Source organism: Anarhichas minor, unplaced genomic scaffold (assembly GCF_050575085.1).
Source record: "Anarhichas minor isolate MPS153535 unplaced genomic scaffold, ASM5057508v1 ptg000003l, whole genome shotgun sequence".
NCBI classification, from domain to species: Eukaryota; Metazoa; Chordata; class Actinopteri; order Perciformes; family Anarhichadidae; genus Anarhichas; species Anarhichas minor.
The window spans coordinates 1,217,163-1,238,083 of NW_027466449.1; the positions used below are offsets into that span (position 1 = coordinate 1,217,163).

Sequence of the window (20,921 nt, forward strand, 5' to 3'; positions counted from 1 at the left end):
CTGAGGACCCCTACAAAAATAGTTTGAATTACTTTGATTGTTTGTCTTTTCATATTTTATATTTTTAATTAACCGTCCACTTAAATTTCTTCAAATTAAGTGCTAAATGGTGTTTCAAAGCAATAGAAATCAAGTGGAGAACTGTTGAAGCCCTCCTTATCATTGTGTTTGCCTAAATGACGACTAATTTGTAGAGCTTTTAAAATACGAAAGATGTGCAGGTTTTCTAATAATATAAACTCTCCATTGGTTGCTAAAACCAAACTCAAGGCCCACACCTTTTAAAAAAAACGATTTGTCATTGCATGTCAATCAAGAGACTTACACATTGATGTTTATTGTCAAAGCAGGATCATTTAATTCACACAAATAATAATATACAATAAGTTATTATTTACGTGGCAACCATCAATTGAGTCTATTTTAGAACTGTGTTAGAGGACAGGAGTAAAATGGTGAACCGATCAGTTAATTAGTGTGTGTGTGGGTGTGTGTGCGTGTGTGTGTGTGTGCGTGTGAGAGAGAATGCTGTACATGTCCAACCCCCGTGTCTCAATATGTTACATGCAGGTGGGACCTCTCGCTGCTGTGTATGGTGAACTAACTCAGAATACAGATGAGCAGCATCAGGCAGTGTTTCAGTCACGGAGGGAGAACATGACGTGTTTCACAGAGCACAGTGACAACTTTGTTGAGTGTTTAAAAGTAGAATGGTTTAAGTGAAGACAGGAAATTTAGGAAGTAGCATAAAAACACAAAACAAGAGGCGTGTGATGCGCAAGCTGGGTCCCCCTCTAGATCTTTATCTCGGTGCGGAAGGTCTGTACGAGCTCGTGTTTGGCCGGGTGTCGCCGTGCCGTGACTGTTAGGGTCCCCTCGGCGCCCAGTGAAGATGTCACTGAGGTGGGGTCCACATCGTCGGGTAGCTGGCACTTGTGTGTGAAATTGTTCATGACCGAACCATCCTGGGCCAACTGCCAAAGACAGAACATGACCTGTGACTTAATGTATTTGTGACAGAGGATACATGCTGCGAAAAGAGATTTGTCTACTCCACAGAATCCAGTTTAATAAGACTTTAGTCTCAAGGTCCTATCACGGGAACACTGATATTGTTTTAAAGACTCTTGTTACCACTTCAAATGAAAAACGAGGCTGCCCACCTTTTCTGCACGAACTTCAATCTGGTTGTTGGATGTGGTGACGATGACATCTTCAGGGGAGAAGTCTTGCACGTCAACTGTGAACTGGTACGAATCCCCAAGAGTCTTGATATTTCCAGATCCACCTAACGCACAACAAGATGAGAAAGGATGTTAGACCACAGGAGGAAACAGAAGTATATTTCTCTCTTTGCCACATCATTTTTACTCAATTCTTATTTATGCTACATGCTAAAGAGGGTACACTTTTATCTTTCTGGTCTGATAATTGTGGACTGGGGATAAAACCTGCAAGTGGTGTTTTATTAGTGATCGTTTGCAGACATGTTACGGGCTCTCATTGATTTACAAGACCATATCATGTAAATGAAAATGTTTCAGTTATTGTCATTACATGTCAACAGCATAGAATCCATGCTATAATCAAACATTATTCAGGCTCATTAGTTTCTGTTTTAATGGCCCTTTAATGGCCCTACGAAACAATATTACAGCCTGAATTCCATTTAGCTGCTCAGTTTCAGGGTCTTGACCTTTGCTGTGTTAGTTTTCACATCACTGATAACGTGAAATGGGATGTTGCTCTAGTATTCATATTCTCAGTGTATCTACTGTATTTGACATTTGAGAACTTGGCTAAATGGCTATCCGAATTATGAATTTTCTCATTTGTGGAACAAAATAAAAAATGTAATTACCAGGCAGTAACAGGATACAGTAGAGACACATATGATATCATGCAGTGCTCTGACTTCTGACTTCACATATGCAGGTTAGTTTGACTGCATGACATCATTCCAAATGTGTGTGTGTGTGTGTGTGTGTGTGTGTGTGTGTGTGTGTGTGTGTGTGTGTGTGTGTATGTGTGTATCTGGTGTGTACACTGGTCACCAGGCAACCATCCGGTCATTCCTCATGCAGGCGCCATTCCAGATACTCAGTGTGTGAAGTCACACCACTGGCAGCCAGTCCAGCATTCTCCAGGCGTGCGTGTGTGGTGTGTGTGTGTGTGTGTGTGTGTGTGTGTGTGTGTGTGTGTGTGTGTGTGTGTGTGTGTTGTTTTCCCTTTAGCTGCACCCGCCAACAATGATTCCCAAACGATTCTGCTCTGCCCCTGACACCTGGGCCACCTGATCTCCGAATCCATTTAAAGTTCAGATGTCACACGTTCACACGTCTGTGTGCGCCAGCGGTGAACTGACACAGAGCAGTTCACACCAGCTGCACACATTGGCTGAGCTCGAGGATGAACCACGCAGGCACATGCAGAGTGAAATGTCTCCTCACCTAAATGTGTGTTAAACACACAAACGCCCAAAAAACCTGGAAGAGAATGCCGAGCAGCGCCTCCGTGTCGGCAAAAAACACAGCTCCAACTTAAGAGTGAAGTCCATCGTGTAGCCAGGCTACACTCTTAGAAACACATTTTGTTTGCACACATCAACCACACCAGAGACCCTTTGCTTTGTTTTTTTAAAACTCAGTCCTGCCTGTTGTCCCCCTCTCAACTGTCACCTCAGATATGATTTGTCACCACTTTACGGAGAAAAATCACAACACTTTAAACAAATTCCTTCCAAGCATGCACATGAATCTCAGTCAAAGCTGTCCGGCTGTTGCTATTATAATTATTAATACCCCTTTTGTACACAATACGAGTTACAGAGACCTGACATTGCTTATGACTTACTGGAAAAGCCCAAGGCGTCGCTCCCGGGCCGCATGAAGGAACCAAAGTCCTCAGCGAACAGTCCCCGGCTCTTCTCCATGTATGGGTTACCAGAGGATGAGGACGAGGTCTGGTGGAAACTCCGCTCCGATCGATAGGCAGAGGAGTTGGTCCCACTCATGGATGGCTGAGAGTGCTGGGTGAGGCAGAGAGTGAAGGGAAAGAAGAGGGAGGCGGAGTGAGCTGATTCTTCTCGTGGTTCCTCTGGGAGTCTTCCAGAGGCTTTAAATGTAAGGAAACAATACACACAGCTCTTTCTTCTTTCTTTTTCTTTATATTTGTATAAATGTCTTGTTTGTATTTGGTAAAATCGTGTATTTGCCCACTCTCCAGCAGCCACCCACCCTCGGCCCTTATATACTGTACGGTCCTATGCCCGCCTGGGCGGTGTGCACGTGCGTCACAGCTCACTGGGAAAGGGTAACAGTGTTCTATATTTATCATGAGAGCGATGAAGAGAGGGGCCTGTTGTTGGAAAAAGTTGGCATTGAAGGCTTTGAGGTTTAAGGGCAGGCGAGATAACGAGATTTGATGGAGAGAGGTAGAGGAAGAGCAGGGGCTAAGGGGGGGGGGGGCAACAGTTGTCATTTCAGACACACCGCCCCTGAAATAGCTTTCCTCTCCTCTCTTTAATCCCCCCCGCACTGCACTGCACTGTTTGCACAAACTTTATTTTATTATTACTTTAGTGACGTTTTTGTATATTTTTATCTTTAGTAACGTTTTTTTTATTCCTTTTGTGTATTTCTATCTTGTATATTGTTTATCGTTGTTGTTGTTCGCTGCTGCTGGCTGGCTGAGGGCTACCAAACTAAATTTCGTTGTACAATGACAATAAAAACCTCTTTATCTTTATCGTTATCTTTATTGCTTCATCAGTCGGTTCTCCTATAGTGCCATGACTTTGTCCTGAAAATTGGATCCTCACACAGTTTTGCCATTAAATGACATTTCATCTAATAGTTACATCTCATTAGAGAGCTTTTTCTCATCCGTTTATTGATTTAATCTCTCATATGACAAACCTCTGAGCACCCAACAAGTGACTCACTGGGTGGAAAGTGGCACATGAATTGAAAAGGGAAATATAGGAACCTTGTCTTCTCCGAGGATAAGTCGAGAGCAAAACAAAGATGGAAAGAATGTGTGAAAACAAAGCCGTCAGTGGGAGCAGGGGACTTAGTGGTGACATTGCTTTGTGGCTATTAATATCTGCACAGAGAGCACAGGCCATCGTGATTAGAAAACACTCACTGCTCTGCTCTCCCCCTCTCGACAGTGACAGCTAATCCATTAAAATCCATTTATGGGCTCATCGACATTACGCCATTTGACTTCTGCTTTGTCTTTTCAGTCCAGAGGGGGTTGCCTTTAATTTACAGATGGTCTGTATATGACAACAATCATTTATCGACTGATGCCACGCAGCTGCAGTGCCGAACATCAAATGTCTGCCGTCACAGCTGAAGTAAAACACACAAAGGTGACCGTCCATCATTTTGAAGCCATGTTTGAAAGGTTACCCAGCATTACTAATGACGCCACACAGTGATATGTGCTTCCAGTATTATCAGTATAGAGCTCAGAGTCCTCTGCTGAAGGTCTAAATCCAGACCAGCAACTCACAGTTTCCCTGCCAGGGAGCACACAGAGCCTCCTCCCCTCCATAGTAACAGCAGGAATACTGTTGGTTCATGCTGGCCTTTTATTCAAAGTTAGACTGTGTTTTGTACCTCTGATGGAGCTGTCATCAAGACCAAAGCTGCGGAATATGTTATTAATGCTAATGATGTCGGTCATATTATTTTCTCAATCATGTTTTTCTAATAAGAAAAGTCAAACTGATCTCAGCTGTGTCTCAGCAAGGAAACAAAAGTCATTTACCCAAATCAGTGGTTCCCAGCCGTGTCGCCAGATAAGTTTGAGGGGGTCATGAGATGCTTAATAAGATAGAAAATATGAATAGTATAAAAACATTTCTGATGCACGAATTATGGTTTGCTTTTTTGGGCACTTTTCAAACTTTAAGCACCGGCTCTATCAATCAAGAGCCGTCTGACCAGGCTGCTATTCGAAAGACATGATGGGGTCAACAAAGAAAGATCCAAAATGCTGCTCTGTGTTTGTTGTTTATTCTGAAGTGAAGGAGTTTAAAAGTTAAAGATTGGAATAAGAGGCAATGCGGGCCACCTACGAACCCTAGTCGGTACAGATAAATGCATTTAAATGAAGCGATGATGCTGATGGGTCATATCCTCACACAAGGGTTTTCAATAAGATAGAGAATCATGAATATATAAATTAGATAAAATATTGCCAATCATAACTTCAGAGATCCAGCCAGGAGCACAGGAATTATGAAAATGACAAACAAGAATAACAGGAGAAAGGGAGGAAGAAATTTAGGAGAGTCAATCTGATCTATCGCTGCCAGTAATCAACTAGTCTCACAAGTGATTTTGAGTCAGCATTATATGTGTGGGCTTGTGTTTGCATTCCTATCGGGCCACATAAAGCATGCACGCACGCACACACGCACACACACACACACACTTACATACACACACACACACACACACACACACACACACACATTTGGGTTGTGTCTGCCTCAGCTGCTGCATGTTACGTAATGTTGCAGGCAGAGGGACAAGTCCCACAGTTATGGACACGCAGTGGCTGAACTGGAAGGTCATCTCACTGCAGCTGATTTATTTTATTAAGTATGATGGTCAGCTTTGTGAGCAAATTATAAAGATATTCATGAATAACAAGCTGCTAAGACTGGGGGCTCCATTCACTGGCATGACCTTCATGTAGAAATGATCTTTCTTAATTAAAAAGGTGTACTTCACTTGAAAAGCCTATTTATTGGCCTGAGTAAAATACCAAAGTCCAATTTGATTTAAAAATATATATATTCAATACACATATTTACATTTCAATAATTTAAGTTTTCCTTTAAAGCTGCGTCACTTGTGGACAGCGTTTCATATTATAGTCATTTGATCTATTGTTGACATGGACATTTATGAATATAATTTATTTGTATTAATGCAGCTTCAAGACACACGCAATGCACATGTTTCCTGATTTAATAATGACAAAAAACAATTCTATATCAAAACAGACAATCATTTCCTACTTCTGCAATTGCTGTTGCTTGTGTATATATATATATATATATATATATATATATATATATATATATATATATATATATATATATATATATATATATATATATATATATATATATATATATATATACACATATTCAATGAAGTTTTGGTCTGAGAACAAAACAACTAAATCTCAGCTAATCACTAATAAAGTTTTGTATTTCATGTTTTTATTTTGTATTTCTGTTGTGTAAAGAAAGAGAATGTTTAACTTGTGATTTCTGCTTTGTATTCATTTGTAAACAGAGTCAGTTTTGGGATTCGGAGTCTTTGTTACATAATTTGATTTGCCTTTTCTTACAATGCCTGCAGGGAAACTACTCAGGTAGTCAACAATGATTGTTTATGAGAGTTAAGTAAAAAAAAAACTACTGTCTGGCTCTCTGGTCGCCTAGGTGTGCTGTTCCCATGGAAACAAGTTTTTGTATTAACAAAAGCAGTCTGTACATTTGTATAGTGTATAAGCGTGAGAGTGTGACTGACGCTCACAGCATGCAAATCTCTGTAATAACACAAGTACTTATTGAAAGCCGAACGGGGAGGAAAATAAACATTAACTAGAGGCTCATTTAAAGTCTGTGTGTGTGTGTGTGTGTGTGTGTGTGTGTGTGCGTGTGTGCGTGTGTGTGTGTGTGTGTGTGTTCCCGAGATCTGAAAAACGATTGCCTTGACCTTGAGCAATCCACTGGAATTAACCAAACCTCAACTTCCTACAAAACGACGGATATTTACAGGCTTGCTGATTATCGTTTCATGTCGAATGTCTTTTTCTGGTCCTTCAGGGATTTTCAAACGAGTCTTTGAAGCCAATCACTGACACAAGAAAAGCCAAAGCAATGACATCTGTAGATATAAATCTTCAACCGACTCGGTTTCTCATCTATTTCAATTCTTTCCTGCCCTTTATTCAATATCTTCCTGCAAAGAAACCTGTAATCTCCGCTGATAGAAAATTATTGTAAGAACGGTATATATTCAATTTCGGCGGTATGGTTGATTAAAAAGCTGAATAGCGTGAAAATGTCTCTCTCACTGCTCCTCTACACTCAAGACAGATGAAGGGCACTTGTTCCACCAAAGAGTTAATATTAGCTACCCTTTCAACCATGACTGCTCCATCACGTCTATGCCCGATACCTTGACAGAGGTCAGAGTACCAACACTTTCCAGTGCAACTAGAAGGTAAGTCTAGCTGTCTTCTAGTTTTGTTTTGCAGTAGCAGCAATAAGTGCAGCCGTGCATTCATATTTTCTTTCTTCCATCATTGAGCCTCAGTGTTTGATTGAGACTGTAATCACAGAATGACGCCAACACTTCAAGACAAAATGAGGAGCCCGGAGGAGGCTGCTGGGAGTGAAACCGTTGGAGAGAACGACGACTGGGAGCAAGGAAATCAGTCAGACACATCCTGTAATAGGATTGTGCTCCTTGCTGATCCATGGAAGCCATGCCGAGGGTCCCGTGCAACTGTCAAAGGTCAGACTGAAGTGGAAAAGTCATTAGAATGTGATCGATACCGACCCGATCAATACATCAGAGGAGCTATTCATGACGCCAATCTGAGAGACGAATCTGAGCTTTGAGCTTAATCTGAGAAGTCATAGATTGAGTTCAAAAACATCGTACTTTTAGGATGTGATATGTAATGCTTTTGAAATTAGGAATTACCTGCAGGCAGATGGGAAATGTTTTCTTCAATACCGAGAGATTTCTATCGCATTAATATTCATACTCTGTGGCTGTGTGTTGTTTTCTGTATCCTATTGCTATTTACATCTGACCACATGATCCTTTAAGTATTATATAGCCTTTTTCCAATAGACTAATCATAGCAAACCACAACTTTTTAAGAACCCTGTGAGGCCGTGGTAAAGGTTCTTTGTGTTTTCAACAAAGTAAAACCATCGTTTTCTTTATGCACTGGTCAAGTTTGAGATTTTTAGCTATTTGCTTCCATAACATGTCTTCTTGCAGACTAGTGGAACAGAAAGCGTATATGTATGTATATTTTACTACTTTGGCTATTTGCGTTTGTAGATTTCTCCTAAATTCACCAAAAGTTAACAATAGATAATGCCTAATTTGCATATTTTAAAAACTATTCAACTGTGGATGTTTCATAGTGTCAAGTTGTTTTTTGTATTCTTTTCACCTATACTGTCTTGCAAAATGTACAAAACCCAAATGAAACTTAAGGCTGACCCACATGTTTGCATCCTTAGAGTGGCTGCTGAAGCTGCGGTGCTGTTTGGGAACAGTGTGTGGGATGGAGTGGTATGGCTACGCCGCTCTGGGCATTTCGATGGCCATCCTCAGCTTTCTGATGGACCTCATTGTGACAAAGCTGCTGCGAGGTAGACACACCGACGTACAAGACACAATCTGAGTGAGCAAATGACAGAAAATTAATGTTTCGCTTTCACTCCACATGTAGCTCACCAGAGGCTTTATATGAAGCTGGAGGGCAACAGTCTGCTGCAGTTCTTCTGTTGGACCCTTTACCCAGCATGCCTCTGTGCAGTCGCATCATCGTTCTCCGACAACATCTGTCCCTTCTCCACAGGTCTGTCCAGCTACAGTACTAGTGTACTAGGCATTTCCCTTGGGAGTTGGTGGAGAGCAAAGGAGCACAAAAAGCCGAGTGAATACTGGAGTCGCCTTTGTCAGTCGGATTGCAAACACGACTCAAAATGAATGCTACTTTTATTTTGTAGCACAGTGAAGGATCACTAATGATTCTAAATGTAGAACATCTTCCTTCCACCCATACAAGCAGCAACAAATGCTCGCTGGCGAGCCTAAACGGAAAAATATAAGTGAAAAAATAAATTCCACTGTTTGGCCTTCATTTGAATGATATTCATTATAGCAGGTATATGTAGAGGCTGGAACCTGAACAAAGGTGAGATTAGCTCGCATTTATTTGAATTTGGCGAGGCGTATCAGTGCATAATGGAAAGACCAGGCTGCCACCGACCAGGCTGCCACCCCCGGTTCTCTAAAGTGAAGCCAATGCGAAAGTACCTTAAACTTGCATTCTTTCTCCTGCGGTTGCATAAAGAGGAGTGATTGTATAAGAGTCTAAGAAATGACCCCTACTTCTCACACAATTAATTTCCTTAGTAAATGTAAATAAGAGTTTATGTCTCAAGTGCTAGTTTCAAGGCTTAGACCAATCAACATGTTGATTTAGTAAATTACGATCCCATTTAGAGTAAAACAGATGTCAAAGCAAGGTTTGTGTTTTTATCAACACAAATACGGTCTCAAGAATTGTATAGTTATTTATTAGGCTCACAGACGCGTTACGGATACAGGACAGACATGTTTTCTCAATGGACCAATTGTTTTATTGAAATAATGAAATAGGTATAGGGACCGGAGGTGTTTGGAAAGTAAAGGATGATAAAAACAAAATGAAAATCACTCAACCCAATAACGGGAATACAATTAGTTCCATTTCATTTTTTGCTAAAAAAAAAGAAAAGAAAAGAAAAAACCTAAATTCACAATCTGAATCCTTTGGACAACCTTTGCATCTAAAACTACCAGTCATAACACATTAAGCAAAAATGGGAAAGTGGGCTGAGGCCACTGGTGGAGAGGCTGACTACACTGCGGAGGGCCCAGGGGTGTTACTGTTACTCACAAACAGCAAACATAGTGCAATTTTTGTTAGAGTGCTTTTACTTGGATGTATATGGTGTATAGAGACCTCACCACGGGGGCCTAGCTTCCCAACAAAGCAACTCCGCTTCAATGAAAGAAAAGACACTAACACAAAAAAGAATCCAAAACAACCTGGTTGGTTCGATAATACAAGCAAAACATTGAGCAAAACTGAAATTGCAGTAGCAAAATGACAGCGGGTGAACCTACAAAAGGGAAAACAGGTATTATCATGCTGCAAACTAAAATTATAAATGTTGATGAGCTGAGCCCACTCACCACCTCCGTTATGGAGCTCTAACACATGGGATCACTCAAAGTGGTGGGCAGGACAACAATGAGGTCCCAACACACAATATGCTCAGCCAACACGACAGAGCAAAGCTAGAAAAGCAGGCAGTCAACTAAGTCTGCATTTTAAAAAGGTTGACTTGTGCATGCAAGTGATTACTTTAACTACATACCTGGAACACTATTACAAAACAGTGAACACAGGCCAATAGGTGCCTTGTATAGTCTGGCCCTAATTAAAGAACTGGTTTGGGTAGGAGTCAGGCCTGTGACTGCATTCGCCAACACTACACATTATAGTATAGTCACTTGCACTTGGTGAGCATCCCCCACCACATAAGGCTCATAGCACATGAGACAGTGTCATCAAGTGGGGTTCTTGAAGAAGATGAAGAACAGAGACGTGTATCATTTTTCCTTTTAGAAACATATTTCTAAAGCAAATGGCATTGAAAAAAGTCAAGTGTGATGTTATCTTTGAAATTCAGATAGGGGTAAAAGGGAAACGTACAGTATGAAACGTCAACCATGATTTTATCTGTCTCACAGACAATATTTAAAGCATGATGTGTTTCCAGGAAGAAGGGATCTCTGTGCTTCGTAGATCGACCTCTAAGAGACGACCTCACCCCGTCTCCATTTTTTCTGCCCCAAGCAGAACAAGTCTCACAGGACACTCCTGCCCCAATCGTGTTTACGGCTTCTGCCCCTAAAAGTATGAGCACATTGCTCTGTTGTTGCCAAAGAGAAAAGCTATTAGATTAACCTGAAAAGGGCAAACGTGCTTGATTTATGTAACCAAGTTCCCCAAAGAAGCCACTTCAATACTAAAAACATGCCAACGTAACTTTACGAATCACAAACTAAATTGAGCTTAATTTTCTTTTGTGCTGATTGTCCTTGCCACCTCCTCAAACTGTTTACATATTCTGAAGTCATTCCTGTGCATTCACCTGGAATAGCTTTTATAAAACGTCTTGATTGCTTTAGTACGTCTCAGTCTTTAAAAAATACTGTCCTGTCACTTCATTTCTCCGCAGGCTCTGGGATACCAGAGGTGAGAACCATGCTGGCCGGCATTGAAATGCCTCATTACTTGTCTCTCACTAATATGTTTACCAAGTTCCTGGGCCTTATCTGTACACTGGCAGCCGGCAGCACTGTTTTCCTGGGCAAAGTGGTGAGAGGCGTCTCAGTATACCTCTTTGTCATACAAAGCATCCATTTGAAATTGTATGTCACAGTTCTCTATATTTGTCTCTTAACATTAGGGTCCGTTTGTGCATCTTTCCACCATGGTTGGAGCCTACCTGAGCAACCTCTGCACTCTCATACAACCCAATAAGAAGGTAGACCGTAGAAAGAAATTCAGCAATGGGTTTGCCCACTTTACTCGGTGGAAACCAAAACGGAGCTAAAAGGAGAGTAAATATTGGACTCAGATTCATCGTGTTGCGCGACTGAATGAACGCAAAGGCTGAGTGTGAAAGTTCACTCTTAACCTTGAAATGAGTTTGACCAAATTGTCTTGACTCAAGGTCTATTCACTCAACAGTCTTCACCAGCTGAGGAAGACCATGACAGGCAGTTGAAAAGCCAGTAATTACATCTCGAGTCAATATCGCTTTGTAGAAGGGAGGTACGCACCATCCAAAAACTCTTGAAGGGGTGCTGAACCAAACACAAATGATCAGGGTAAAGCATTGCAGAATCTGCATGCTGTTTCTTTGCCCTGACAATAACATTTGATTTCACATGTGCAACATGACTGCTCGAGTCAAAGATTGGGAGCAAAGAAACAATGTGCAGGTCATACTACTATTACTGTCTTTTTTAAATTCAAAATGCTAATGTTGTTCCGTGTTTGCTGGATGTGTAAATATGAAACTATTTGCTAACAAACATCAACAAATTAAGAAAGAATGCAGCTGCAGGAAAATGGAGAGATTTATGCATTTTATAAAATGGCCTTGTTGTACTTTATGAATATTTTTCACAATATGATGAAGAAGGTATAGCCTATTAGGATATAAGTAAATATCATTGTGAAATCAAGTTGAATATTGTATTAAATCTTCACAAAAAAAAATAAAATGCATTTGGTTAGAATAGAAACCGTCTTCTGAAAAGTTTCATTGTTACTTCCTGGAGGATATTAAGGTCTGATAAGAGACGGCACATTACGGCATCTTTCTCTTTTAGGAAAAAGCTGCTGGAGAAATGCTGGTTGTAGCTGCTGCCGTCGGAGTAGCCAGCTGCTTCGGAGCTCCCATCAGTGGTGAGGGAGCCAGTACGGGTTCAGCATCAGGAATTATTATCTATCTGATCGCGCTATATCTCTCTTTCTCACACTTTTCTGGTTAATGCAACTCCACCTGACATTTCCCACTTCTTAGCTTCACATATTTGCTCTTCCCTTTTTTCCTCATCATAATGTCTATGTGTTCAGCATCTTCCTCCTTTGGTCACCTCTCGGCCTGATGCTTTGATTCTCTCAGCTCACTGTATATTTCATAACCTCATCGGAATTCAGCACCTCAGCCTCAAACTCCATTTGTGCTCACACTGCAAGATGAATTCAAAATGTCATTATTAACATAAACGATTACAGATTAACACTTTGAATGCATATTTATTTTCCTTTTTGCTTGATTTGTGCCACACACGCAGGCAAAACGATCATTTATTTTCTTTTTTTGTCTTCTGCTCATTTAGCTGACAATAACTACTGCTGTTTTTGGAATGGTCTAAAGTGACTTCCTCACTCTCCTCTGCTCCTGTAGGTGTGTTGTTCAGCGTGGAAGTGATGTGTTCCCACTTTGCCCTGAGGCATTACTGCCCATGTTTCTTCTCAGCCGCCTGTGGGGGGTTGACGTTCCGCCTGTTCTCAGTGTGGAGTGGAGATGGAGGTAATGGAGGCCCCTGGCGGAAAGTCCTTCCAGATGAGTGGGAGCTGCTACAGCTGGAAATCAAGGCCCATGGCTTTGGAATGAATGAAACAATCATAAATGGCTGTAATTTCCAGGTGTCCACATACTTTTGGCCTCACAGCATATGTGCCGAAATCAACAGACAACCCTAACGATTTGTAAAAAAAGTTATGTTTTAGTGTGTATATGTTTACCTATAAGCATGGTCATATTAAAATGCTACATTTTTAAATTGAGTTAAAAGTTTCAGTGTGTAGGATAAAATATTGTATAATCACCTTAGAATGAGTCGTTTTTATCTACGTAGGGAGCGGGTCCTCTTCCACTGCACCGCCATGTTTCTACAAACCAAACACTGACTCTAGCGAGAGTTTTACGTTTTTACGTTACCTGAAGGCCACCGTAGTTCTCCGAAGCGCTAGGAAAGGGAAGGGTAAGCGGAGGATTCAGTTATTTGCAATCTGCAACCTCACCACCAGATGCCACTAAATCCTGCACACTGATCCTTTCCGTACTCTTCTCCCATGAGAGAATGTCACAGTTGAAGGCCGACTGACATACGTATTTCAACGTAAATATAATGCTTTGTTCATTTCAGCTTGTCAGCGATGTTGACAACCGTCTAATTACTTGTCAGGACAATGACTGGGAGCATCAACTTTGTCAAAAATTAGCAGAAACATTTCCGCTGACCGACGGCGAATTTCAATAAAATCTCAGCGCAATAAAGTGAGGGAAGATTAGATTTTGAGAGGCTGTGGGAGAAATAAGAGGGATGACTTCAATTTGTTTTGTGTCCACAGAGACTCCTCAGGCGTTGTTCAAAACTAATTTCCCCTCTGATTTACCTTTCTACCCACTGGAGATTCTTCTGTTTGCCTTCCTGGGGTGAGTTTACTTTTGACAGCGTCTGCATAGTTAAAGTCCTCTATTTGTCTGAGTCCCACAAATAAAAACTGACATTTTAGTGTTCATATTCATATCAACAGTGAAAAGTCTTTGACCAGTTTCTGCATTCCTCCTATATTCGAATCAGCATTCAGAGTTATTTTTGTTCTCAAGTCAATCATTTCCTGGCCTCCTCCTCCTCCTCCTCATCACTTCCCCGAGAATAATGACTTCCGATAATCTACTAATGACGAGGTTAAAATCAGCCTCCTGTCTCCCGCTGTGGACTGAGTGGGCTTTCCGTCTGCAAACAGGCTGCTGTGTGGAGCTGTGAGCTGCTGCTACCTCCTCTGCCATCGGTGGATCCTGCGATTCATCAAAACAAACCCCATCTTCATCAGAATGCTGACGACAGAGTGAGAGCTCTTTGCGATGTGAAAGCCTGATAGTGATTCAGCGATGAGTCATCCGCGGTGCAAGGCAGACGCGTGAGATATATTTTAGGTGGAGTATTAGTTCAAGCAGATTGAGGGGCCAATGGTGTGTTTCTTTCTACTGTATTACAAATCTGTTACCCCCTGAATCCATTTTACCATACTGATATGCGACTAACAGCTTTATGATTGATGATAAATGGTCTTTCAAGCAACATTTAGATGTTGTTTTTCTTTTTAAACCTAGCGATTTCATATATACTCCAGATCTATGTAGTGTAAAACATTGTAAACCTTTGAAAGCAGATCTGAAAAGCACCAGAGCTGAAGTTTATTCCAATGAAGTCACAGAGAGCGGTCAGCCCATTGAAATGCATTTAAATTTCAATAGGATTCACCCAAATGAGAGTAAACTTATAACAATGGTGCCTGTGTGAATATGTCTCTGCAGGAAGGGTCTATACTCAGGCATGGTGGCCCTCTTCCTGGCATCTCTGACATTTCCTCCCTCTGCTGGTCAATATATGGCTTCTAAGGTAGGAATTAAAGGCACAGTTTATTTCTTTTGGGGGCTTTATAAACACATAATTGATGACATGGAGCCATGCTACATATAGGAAATGTTGTGCTTGTCATACAGTATTGAGAGACGGATTATTAGATAAAAATGTCTTTTCTTGAGACAGTAAGAAAAACAATAGAAAAACACCAGACTCGTCCTTTAATGTTCACCCTTTGTTTAGTTTTTCTCGTGTTTGCACAATACTCTGAATGGCAGAAATGTCTTTCACAGCTCACCATGAAGCAGCTCCTAACCTCCCTACTGGATAGCAGGCAGTGGAGCTCTCGATCCCACAATGCCTCTGTTCAACTGGGGCCCGAGCCTTTGTTGGAGTGGAGCTCAGCAGGGAGCCCAGTCCTTTCTCTGGCTGTCTTTCTGCTCATGAAGGTACAAGCAATTGAGAAAGCCATTTAAGAAGGTTTTTTTTTTTTTTATATCTGTCTACCTGCAGTTATAACCAACAAAGCACTCACTCCTTTTATTGCCTTGGGTCACAGTGACCCTTAATTAACATACAGTAATTGCCATTTGCACAGTACGGTATTGATTAAAAAACTCATCAACCACTGCACATATCTAACATTCTCATTTGCACTCCAAGCGGATGGAAGCCTTACTTACTGTTGCAAAAAAAATGCTTTTGTATGTGGACATTTCTGCATTGAGATGAGATCGGCTTACTGTGATTGTCCCCTCATTACCAGCTGCAGATGTGAAGTGGCAAAAAAATCTGTTTATTTTCACAAAATTGATTTGAGAGCAGTGCAAACATCTCCATGCACACAGCGCGACAAGTGGCTCATCTGCTGTGCTTGTAGAGCTGTTGTGGCTGTTCAGATGGCGGAGGAGAGAGTTGACAGTGTGTGTCTCTGTTGTTTGTCCTCAGATGTGGATGTTGGTCCTCGCCTGCACTCTGCCTCTGCCAGCTGGGTACTTCATGCCAGGGTTTGTCTATGGTGAGTGAAAGAGAAGCACCTGGGCGAGTTTTTGTTTTTGCGGAATACCTGAAGTCTTGCTGCATCCTCTCACCAGCATGTGAATCTGAAAGATCGAGAAACTCCTCTTGCGTGTGTGTTTTTCTATTTCTGTTCTCCAGGGGCAGCTTTGGGCCGTTTGTTTGGAGAAGGAGTAGCTTATGTGTCTTCCACTGGATTGACTTCAGGCCAGCAGTGGGCTTCTGTAAATCCTGGGGGCTATGCACTTGCTGGTAGAAGACATTCATGACTGGCTCTTTGCTGTGCATATCGAGAAGCTGTATATCTGCAGTGTTTATATCCCTCTTTAATCCACTTTTTCTTAATGTTGTATCCTACTAACCACTGTAAGTTTTTGTGATCCACGGACTATGTTTTCACCAAATCTGCCAAGAGCTCATATTTTAGACCAATATCTGAATTTGATCATTTTAACGTAAACATATTCCAGAAAATTGCAAGTATTCAGTGTTATCAGGATGTAATAACCCTATAAAGCAATATTATGTTGAATAAAATGTAAATTTGTGCTATCATGTTAAAATACTTAAGTGATCAAGATAACATGAGTACTAACTGTTTACAACACCATTAGTACCCTAAAGGATACTAAAATACATTTTTCAATATGGGGTGGCAAAGACGAGCACTTTTAGTGGACGTACATTGACAGTGTGGAGATGTCAACACAAAATATAGGAAATAGGATCAATGTTGAAAAACAGCCTTTGAGTAGTGTCTTAATGTGGTTTCTGCCTTGTAGGTGCAGCAGCCTTCTCCGGGGCCGTGACACACACCTTGTCCCCAGCGCTGCTGGCTTTAGAGTTAACCGGTCAGTTCAGTCACGCTGCACCCATCCTCCTCGCCACTCTGCTGGCCAATGCCCTTGCTCGCTCTGGGCACCGCCCATCTTTCTATGATGCACTGTCAATCAGCAAGAGGCTCCCACACCTGCCCTCTCTGGTGAAGGCGTGCCCCCGGTAAGTAAAAACGAGGTGTCAGATGGATCAAAGAAATACACCAAGTTTTGGGATGATCACCTCCGTGTTGGCAGTTACACAAAGACTAAACAATAAATAATATGGAAGCAGTGTGAAAAGTCCTGGAAATACTTCACAATCCTGGCTAAATCAGATAGATATCTGGAGTCTATGATATTTGGTGACTTTCTGGATGACAATATTGGTCCAGCACTAGTCCAAAGTGAAACATTTCAACAAATAATAGGTGAATGCCATCAGATATGTTGGAGATAGAGGATCCATTCTAAAGACTCAGATGATCCCTATGTGTTTAACCTTTAACACCATGCTGTCTTCATTTCCAGTTGTCCAACACAAACTCAAAAGCTATGACTGAATTCCTGCTAGCCTCACTGTACTTTGAGATTAATGCACAAAACATGGTGAAGGTTACAGCACTAAACATTGGTATTTTATATGCATACTGTACGTTAAAACACTAAATAACATTTAATTCAAAGCACAGTTGAGCCTAATTGCAGATGAGCCGAGTATGAGAGCTGAGTGTGAGGCACAAGTGCAGAGGATTCTCTCATTCCCTTGACTGGGTCAAAGTTACCCATAATTCACAATAAGCAAGCTAAAGACTGTTATATATTGTGAAAGCTGCAGGTGTGAGGATGGATTTTAAACAGCTGAATTTCAAAATCAGGCAAAGTAATGACTCAAGAGAGCTCGATCAACCACCTGCACAGCAATTTTTCTCAATTTGTGCTCTGAAGGAGAAAATGAGTTGCATGTGGATATTTCTGCCTTGACAACAGTTTATTATATCTGTCAAAGTAAAGCATCTCTAATGCAATAAGCTCTTGGAGAAAATCACTTTTTCCAGACATCAGGCTACTAATTAACTAATTTTTGTCCATTAAAATGTAAATGAAATGTATATCGACACTTCATGGATCAAACACAATTAAAAAACATCCCTCGCTATCTCTCAACATAAACACCCGGTCTCGGTCTCACTTCACGTCTCAAGTCATTTTCAGAGTCATTTTTCCTCATATTCTGCTATGAGTAAATATTCCTTGAAAGCACTGATTAGATATAAATATAGAGTTGACTAATCACTATTGTGGCTGTAGGTTACATGGGTACATGACACCATACCTTCTCGCTGACAGCAGTTACCGGCCTCACTGAGGTTTTTCCCTCCACACTTGTGTCTCACGCAGACTGGATTTTCAGCCTCTAATAATACGCTTCGATGGAAATCAAGTCGTCGTCACCCACAGCTCCTTGTCGACAGCATTGAGGTGGAGACGACTTATTGTCTGACAGAAGACGCTACTTGAGAAACGACTTGAAAATGGTTTCCCCAGAGTCTCCTGTGTACCCTGTGAATTTGTTGACAGAAGTAATTTGCTTCTGTTTGTACCATGGGCACAATCGTGTCAGATCCACCATCAAACCAAACCACTGATTTCATGAATCCTTACAACCTGAGACTGGTTTTGAAAAGGCGTTAACCTCCAGATGTATTAGATTTAGCCACTGCTGCTTTTGTTACAGGTGTGACACGATTCCTCTCTTTTGCAGGCTTCCCTCCACACCAGTCGGACAGGTTCTGGGAGGGAAATCAGTGCAGCTTCAGAAAGCAGCGGGGCGAGTGGAGGTTCAGCATGCTGTCAACACCAGCACTGACACACAAATCCCTGTGGTGGACTCACATGGTGCGCAGACAAGGATATTTCGATTATTTTACCCCAGTCTTGGCAAGGAAATCATATTTAGTCTAAATCTTCCCATAAAAAAATGAAATAGATATAAGTGAGGACATGGACTATTGACACACAGTCATCAGGATCTTTGAGAAAATGTCAGATACACGCTGGATGAACACAGTCCTTGAAAAGAATGGAGGAAAATGATGAGAGAAATGATTGTAACCGCTTAAAAAGCTGCAGCGATTCAGCAGTGTTAAAGTCCCCCGACAAGGAGCCCACAAGTGTGAGAAAATCGTTGCAAATACATTGATGAATTTTTACGTTTGCAACAGAGGACTCACAGCCCACTAGAGAGCTGCACACACTCGAAACTCTTGCACCGACTGTGGCAACGAAAATTGATTTGCTCTCCTTTCTTCTGTTGAAGATTCGCAGGTTATACTGGGCTTTGTTCTCCGGTCAGAGCTGCTGATGTTCCTGCGCCGCTGCACGGCTGAGGTAAAAGGCTGGATGGAGTCACACAGGTATAGCTGCAGGTTTCGGGAGAAGGTAGAGGAGTCCATTGTCTGATGCTGTTTAAAAGGCAGGTCATGTCTTTACATTCCGCTGGCTGACGTAAAAGCTCATCTTATGACACCTGACATCCGTTTTAAAGCATTATAGTGTTAGAAAAATAGAGCTGCTTTTAAAAAACAGATGGTAGCAATGTCAGTAGAGCAAGTATGAACACATTCAGGACAGTACAACACAATTGTAAATCATACTTCCTCAAATGCTACTGAATGCTGCGGCATGACAAGCATGCATCTGTTAGAAAATGCATACACACGTTCAATCATTTTGTGTTGTTCTGTTCAGACTCTGGAGAAACATCTGGATGAGGTCTGCTGCATTTACCCGACCTCTGTCCTGTTATCACCTCACAACACCGTTCAGGAGGTAGGGAGACGTTGAGCAACTCTGCTGCTCCACTCAGCTTTACGGAGCTTTTTCAGCGACGTGGTTGTGTTTGCATTGGACTTAGTTCCAAGCCCAGTGCATCGCAAACACGCTAAAGGTAGCCTCTGTGGCGAGGGCCACTGACCAAGCTGCTGTTTTTGAGGCATTGGGAGTGAGAATGGGTTGGCCCAGCACCAATCAGCGGAGAGGCAAGATTAGCAACTAGCTGGTGAACATAGTCGAGCATCGAGCAGTGTAAGATATTGCCCTCAGGAGTTGGTGGAGACCAAAAACAGAGCTAAAAGCCAGTGAATATTCCACTTATGTGGCCAGAAACATGACTGAACAATTATAAATGATAGTTATTGCAGGTATAACGACAGAAGATTGGTAGCAATCTTCTCAGCTCTCGGAATGAAAGTGAATAATCACATTTCTCAAAATGGTGAGCAACTTTTACTTCTAATCCCTTTCCTTTGCGTCCTCTAAGGCCCACGGTATCCTGAGTCTGGTTGGAGTTCAGACCTTGTTTGTCGCAGACAAGGGAAGGCTGGTCGGGATCATCACATGGCCAGAGGTAATACGTGTTTGTGTGTTATGTGTGTATTCACACTCACTAACAGCCACAAATATAATACTCAATGTTTTCTTAATGACACACAGAGCTTGAGTTTGTTTGGTTCCTCTTTGGGCGTTTGTCTCGTCCATATACACATTGGAAACAAGACCATTTGCATTTGTAATTGGGTGTCGGGAGACAAACTGGCTATATACGAATTCAAAGCTGTAACTTCCCTCTCTCCCTATTTCTTTCTCTATTTTCTCCTCCAGATGAAGAGAATATTAGAAGACTTGGCCAAAGAAATCTAAGCAGCAACACACAGGAAATAAGCTCATCCCTTGGCCTTACTTTTATTTTAAGCAAACGTGAATCCATCTCTTTCTTGATTTGCAGTGACACAAGCCTGGCTCTGGTAATAATATCACTTCTTCATTGCCCAAAGGTAACAATGTTTGCATACAAACAAAACTATCATCCGCTGGAGGCTCCTTAACATGTATTAGAGGTTATTGTCTTGTCTTTTATTGAAAATAGCAGGGTCTCGTCCACTGAGGCGATAGCAGACTATCTTATTCCCTGACCCTCAATTTGTAACAGAGCAATATTAAAAGTGTGTCTACCCTGAATAATATGTGGGGATGAAAACAAAAGCCTATAAAACTGTTTGTACACCAAATAACACAATGTTGATGCATTTTTGAGAGTTTGAGATTGACTTTTTACCCTCCATGCAGTCTTTGGTTTCTATTTATTTCACTACACTATGAAAATCACCTTGCAGACCATTAAAACGTCATTTGGACAGGTGAACTGTCACATATCCACCAAACACATATTACCTAATTAGACAAAGTTGTATCAACATCTTGTTGTGATGGAGGTGGCTAGTGGCTCACTTAAACTCACAGT

At 41.5% G+C, this 20,921-nt stretch overlaps 2 protein-coding genes across 6 annotated transcripts; one reads left to right on the forward strand and one right to left on the reverse strand.

The window, feature by feature from the left end:
• Window positions 1-794: 794 nt before the first annotated feature.
• hspb7 (heat shock protein family, member 7 (cardiovascular)) lies at window positions 795-3,108 on the reverse strand. 5 transcript variants are annotated; one of them, XM_076090574.1, is made up of 4 exons: window positions 2,854-3,108; window positions 2,285-2,293; window positions 1,179-1,288; window positions 795-974 (listed from the first exon to the last, which is right to left on the reverse strand). In XM_076090574.1, exons 1-4 carry the CDS (start codon window positions 3,011-3,013, stop codon window positions 795-797), a joined length of 459 nt encoding a protein of 152 aa, XP_075946689.1. In that variant the 5' UTR covers window positions 3,014-3,108. The 5 variants fall into 5 exon arrangements, with proteins under 5 accessions (XP_075946689.1, XP_075946697.1, XP_075946671.1 ...); XM_076090582.1 differs by having other exon boundaries at window positions 795-932; window positions 1,164-1,288; XM_076090556.1 differs by having other exon boundaries at window positions 1,164-1,288.
• Window positions 3,109-7,375: 4,267 nt separating this feature from the next.
• clcnk (chloride channel K) lies at window positions 7,376-20,320 on the forward strand. The gene is made up of 19 exons (XM_076090593.1): window positions 7,376-7,550; window positions 8,297-8,428; window positions 8,509-8,637; window positions 11,075-11,214; window positions 11,306-11,383; window positions 12,237-12,312; window positions 12,818-12,943; window positions 13,768-13,852; window positions 14,167-14,268; window positions 14,738-14,822; window positions 15,080-15,235; window positions 15,735-15,804; window positions 15,945-16,055; window positions 16,586-16,802; window positions 18,384-18,517; window positions 18,939-19,010; window positions 19,359-19,450; window positions 19,941-20,027; window positions 20,282-20,320. Exons 1-19 carry the CDS (start codon window positions 7,376-7,378, stop codon window positions 20,318-20,320), a joined length of 2,106 nt encoding a protein of 701 aa, XP_075946708.1.
• The last annotated feature ends 601 nt before the right edge of the window (window positions 20,321-20,921 follow it).

Bases quoted from the DNA above. Each gene is read 5' to 3' on its own strand.
- hspb7 (XM_076090556.1), bottom strand. From the start codon at position 3,013: ATGAGTGGGACCAACTCCTCTGCCTATCGATCGGAGCGGAGTTTCCAC. The intron at 975-1,163 runs GTGGGCAGCCTC...TGTCTTTGGCAG, and splicing joins TTGAAGTTCGTGCAGAAAAG to TTGGCCCAGGATGGTTCGGT.
- clcnk (XM_076090593.1), top strand. From the start codon at position 7,376: ATGACGCCAACACTTCAAGACAAAATGAGGAGCCCGGAGGAGGCTGCT. The intron at 8,429-8,508 runs GTAGACACACCG...CTCCACATGTAG, and splicing joins TGTGACAAAGCTGCTGCGAG to CTCACCAGAGGCTTTATATG. The intron at 11,215-11,305 runs GTGAGAGGCGTC...TCTTAACATTAG, and splicing joins CTGTTTTCCTGGGCAAAGTG to GGTCCGTTTGTGCATCTTTC.